Source organism: Phoca vitulina, unplaced genomic scaffold, assembly GCF_004348235.1.
Source record: "Phoca vitulina isolate PV1807 unplaced genomic scaffold, GSC_HSeal_1.0 scaffold116, whole genome shotgun sequence".
Lineage (NCBI taxonomy): Eukaryota > Metazoa > Chordata > Mammalia > Carnivora > Phocidae > Phoca > Phoca vitulina.
This window is the reverse complement of record NW_022589819.1, coordinates 364,060-368,657: the sequence shown is the minus strand read 5'-3', so window position 1 is coordinate 368,657 and position 4,598 is coordinate 364,060. Positions and strand designations below refer to the sequence as shown.

General features: G+C 44.7%; 1 protein-coding gene across 1 annotated transcript in view; it reads right to left on the bottom strand.

The window, feature by feature from the left end:
* Positions 1 to 4,385: 4,385 nt before the first annotated feature.
* LOC116628244 (heat shock 70 kDa protein 1-like) overlaps positions 4,386 to 4,598 on the bottom strand; it is a 1,238-nt gene continuing 1,025 nt past the window's right edge. The window contains exon 2 of the mRNA XM_032398463.1: positions 4,386 to 4,544. Coding sequence (XP_032254354.1) covers positions 4,386 to 4,544 — 159 coding nt within the window. The remainder of the gene's footprint in view (positions 4,545 to 4,598) is intronic.

Sequence of the window (4,598 nt, the reverse complement as noted above, 5' to 3'; positions counted from 1 at the left end):
AAAAAAAAAAAAAAATCTCTCCCAAGGTGTGCCTGGCTGGCTCAGTTGGTACAGCATGCAACTCTTGATCTTGGGGTACTGAGTCTGAGCCCCAAGTTGTATGTAGAGTTTAAGAACAAAAATAAATAAAAATAAAGAATAAAAACAAAAAATCTCTTCCAAGAGTCCTATAGTATTCACTTGTTCATTTGATACATTTCTCAGCTCCCAGGGGCTGAATCCCATCCATAGTTGATGTTGCAAAGTAACTTTGCTTTAAGTTCCAAGATGTGTGTATATGCAGGGAGCCTATGAATTCTCATATTCTTTTTTAAATTTTTTTTTTAACATTTAGAGGGTACCCCCCCAAACATTTGGTGGTGCTTTTTGTTTGTTTTTAACTCTCTACACCCAACATGGGGCTCAAACTCAGGACCCTGAGATCAAGAGTTGCATACTCTTCAGGTGCCCCTGAATTCTCATATTCTGATGTTGCTCCCTAAAGAACCACTTCCCAGCCTCAGGGATTCTCTTTTTTGACCCACTAAGCTGTCCGGGGAGATTTCGCTAACCTCTATCACTGCTGCTGCATTAATCAACACTCCTAGGTCTTTCAAGCCTTCAGGTTCCCATTCACAGCAGAAAGCCCCTTCCCACTAACTGCTGCTCCTCCAGGCACTGACAGCTTTCTCCCTCTCCCATGCCCCCTGTCCTCTAAAAACGTAATCAGGAGCAGCTTCTGATGCAATCAGTTTTCTCAATGCTGCCTGCACATTGGAAACACTCAGGCAGCTTGAATTCTCTACAGTGCCTTAGCCCACTCCCAAAGATTCTGACTCCTAGTGGAGGCCTGGCAGTGGGTACTTTTTTAGCCTCCCCCAATGATTTTAATACACCACCAGGTTGGAGAAACATGTCTCCAATAGTGTGCAGCTATTTATTCCCTCTACTACCTGGCAGGGTGGGGGAGGGGGAAGGTAAGAAAGCCAGCAATTCGGTTGCTGCAGCAGTTAAAGTGCACTTACTGGGGTGCCTGGGTGGCTCAGTTGGTTAAGCAGCTGCATTTGGCTCAGGTCATGATCCCAGGGTCCTGGGATCGAGCCCCGCATCGGGCTCCCTGCTCAGCAGAGAGCCTGCTTCTCCCTTTCCCTCTGCCTGCCACTCTGCCTACTTGTGCTCTCTCTCTGTCAAATAAACAAATAAAAAATACCTTTTTTTTTTTTAAAGTGCACTTACTATAGCCTATGGTAGGAGGCTGTAGTATTATATAGTTCACTTATTTTGTGAGTAAAACAGGCCTTGAATTGGTCCAGGAACCAAAAGATCTTACTATATTCCTTTTCCTTTACAAGCTTTCAAGGAGGGCTTCCTCTACTTTGTCATTCCTAAAATACTGGATTTTTCCTAGAGGGTGAAGATTTATTGAAACACAGAACTTGAACTTAGTTTTTATTTTGGAGTAGTTCTTTCCAGCCTCAGTTCTGGGGAGGCAGGAGGTTGGGATTCTCTCAGGCTAAGGAAAATGTTAAGGACCTTTAATCTAACTGCTAGGGCAGGAAGAACCCCCCCAGAAGGGCTTGTATGGAGGAAAGCCCATTTCCTTGATCTTCCCAGCTCTATGCTCTACTCCTTTCAGCTCTTCCTTCATAATTAAATTTGATGTTACTTTAAGTTCCTATGGTTTTGAGACTGTGCCTAAAAGGTAAAGGAGGTTACTGAGGTTACCCCATTAGAACTGGGGTAAAACCGGGCGCCTGGGTGGCTCAGTCGTTAAGCATCTGCCTTCGGCTCAGGTCATGATCCCAGGGTCCTGGGATCGAGTTCCACATCGGGCTCCCTGCTCGGCGGGAGGCCTGCTTCTCCCTCTCCCATTCCCCCTGCTTGTGTTCCTGCTCTCGCTATCTCTCTCTGTCAAATAAATAAATAAAATCTTTAAAAAAAAAAAAAAAAAGAACTGGGGTAAAACCGTCACTCAGAACCAGACAGGAACCCAATGTCAACAGTGTTCAGGCAGTGTGGAAAAAAACAGTATTTGTTGCTGATTCTGCCCTGGATGTAGTTGAAGTGACCACTTCCACATGTTAATCTATGAAAAAAAAAAAAAAACTTAAAATACCTAATTAGAAGGAGGGGAGATGAGAATTACTTAAGATTACTGGGGTGAAGCAAAGATACAAATGTAGGGATCCGAAGGGGTACGTGCACCCTGATGTTTATAGCAGCAATGTCCACAATAGCCAAACTGTGGAAAGAGCCAAGATGTCCATCGACAGATGAATGGATAAAGAAGATGTGGTATATATATACAATGGAATATTATGCAGCCATCAAAAGGAATGAAATCTTGCCATTTGCAACGACGTGGATAGAACTGGAGAGTGCTATGCTGAGCGAAATAAGTCAATCAGAGAAAGACATGTATCATATGACCTCACTGATATGAGGAATTTTTTTTTTTTTAAGATTTTTATTTATTTATTTGACAGAGAGAGACACAGCGAGAGAGGGAACACAAGCAGGGGGAGTGGGAGAGGGAGAAGCAGGCTTCCCACTGAGCAGGGAGCCCGACGTGGGGCTCAATCCCAGGACCCTGGGATCATGACCTGAGCCGAAGGCAGACGCTTAACGACTGAGCCACCCAGGCGCCCCTGATATGAGGAATTCTTAATCTCAGGAAACAAACTGAGGGTTGCTGGAGTGGTGGGGGGTGGGAGGGATGGGTTGGCTGGGTGATAGACATTGGGGAGGGTATGTGCTATGGTGGGTGCTGTGAATTGTGCAAGACTGTTGAATCACAGATCTGTACCTCTGAAATAAATAATATATGTTAAAAAAAAAAAAGATAGCAGGCGGGGAAGAATGAAGGGGAGTAAATCGGAGGGGGAGATGAACCATGAGAGACGAAGGACTCTGAGAAACAAACTGAGGGTTCTAGAGTGGAGGGGGGTGGGAGGATGGGTTAGCCTGGTGATGGGTATTAAAGAGGGCATGTTCTGCATGGAGCACTGGGTGTTATACGCAAATAATGAGTCATGGAATACTACATCAAAAACTAATGATGTAATGTACGGTGATTAACATAATATAATAATAAAAAAAAAGATTACTGGGGTGAAGCAAAGAACCTGCTTCATTGTCATGCCCCCCAAACCTCAGACTCTCCCTCCTCCATGCCCCTGCTTGGATAACTGTAGCCAGGGTGACCATGGCTGAAGATGTTGCTTGTCTATGCCACATTTCTGCTCAAAATGATATAGAACTTTAAAAGTGAGGTCATTCAGACAAATTGCTTTGAAGTGAGACAACCAAAACTAAGGCTAAGTAATTTGCACTTGGTCACCCAGCTGGGATTTACAGAGCTACACTGTGACTCTGCATTTCCTTTTTTGCTGCTTTACACACCCCCAATATCATTCATAACTTAAAGAGTAGAAGACCCAAAGCTCAGAAGGGACAAATTAATGGCTCTGCACACATTAAGAGCGAGAGAATAAGGAACCATGAACCTCTCTCAATGCTGCCTTTGAACCCACAATAACTTCTCCCCCAATTTTTTGCAGCTCCCCCCTTCCTACTTTTACCCTAAAAAAAAAGGTGCACCCGGGGTGCCTGGGTGGCTCAGTCGTTAAGCGTCTGCCTTCAGCTCAGGTCATGATCCCAGGGTCCTGGGATCGAGCCCCGCATCAGGCTCCCTGCTCCGCGGGAAGCCTGCTTCTCCCCCTCCCACTCCCCTTGCTTGTGTTTCCTCTCTTGCTGTGTCTCCCTCTGTCAGATAAATCAGTAAAATCTTTAAAGAAAAAAAAAGGTGCATCAACAAAAATGGGCACCTGGAATTTTGTTTTCTAGCACAGATGTCATTTATAAACTACAGTTAAGTCCCAACATAAACAGCCAGGTCATGGCTCCTCACAGTGCACGTCTCTTCAGAAGTACGGTCCCTTTCACCGGTCTATGGAATTCAGACATTCCAAGAGTCCAGTACCCCCCTCAAATAAAAACAGACTAATTTTTAACATTTTATTTTTCATCATGAAGTATACAAATTATAAAAAACCAAACCAACCAACCAAAAACGACATTCCATTACTTCCGGGGTTTACATAGCAAAATTGGACAGAGGGTGGCAGTGTTTACTCATTTTACGGGGGGGGGGGGCGGAAAGACAGTACCAATTACTTTAAATGCAAAAATTCTAATGAACAAACTGGTATACCACAAAGAAATTTAAGACAAATACTATCAGGTTACAACCTAACTTTAGAATGAACTGAAATAGTAGAAAACTGAAGGTAGGAAAAAAACCCAGTGCAATAGCAAGGTTCTCAGGTCACTTCAACTTGAAAAAAAACATGGAAAAAAAAAAAAAAAGAAAAGAAAAGAAACATGGAGCAACGAAGGTAAGGACCCTAATCCACCTCCTCAATGGTGGGGCCGGACCCAGAGCCCCCTTTGGGGGCCTGAGCCCCAAAGCCTCCGGCCCCGGAGCCACCCGCCCCCTGGTACAGTCTGGTGATGATGGGGTTACACACCTGCTCCAGCTCCTTCCTCTTGTGCTCAAACTCATCCTTCTCCGCCAAGGTGTTGGCGTCCAGCCAGGAAATCACCTCCTGGCACTTGTC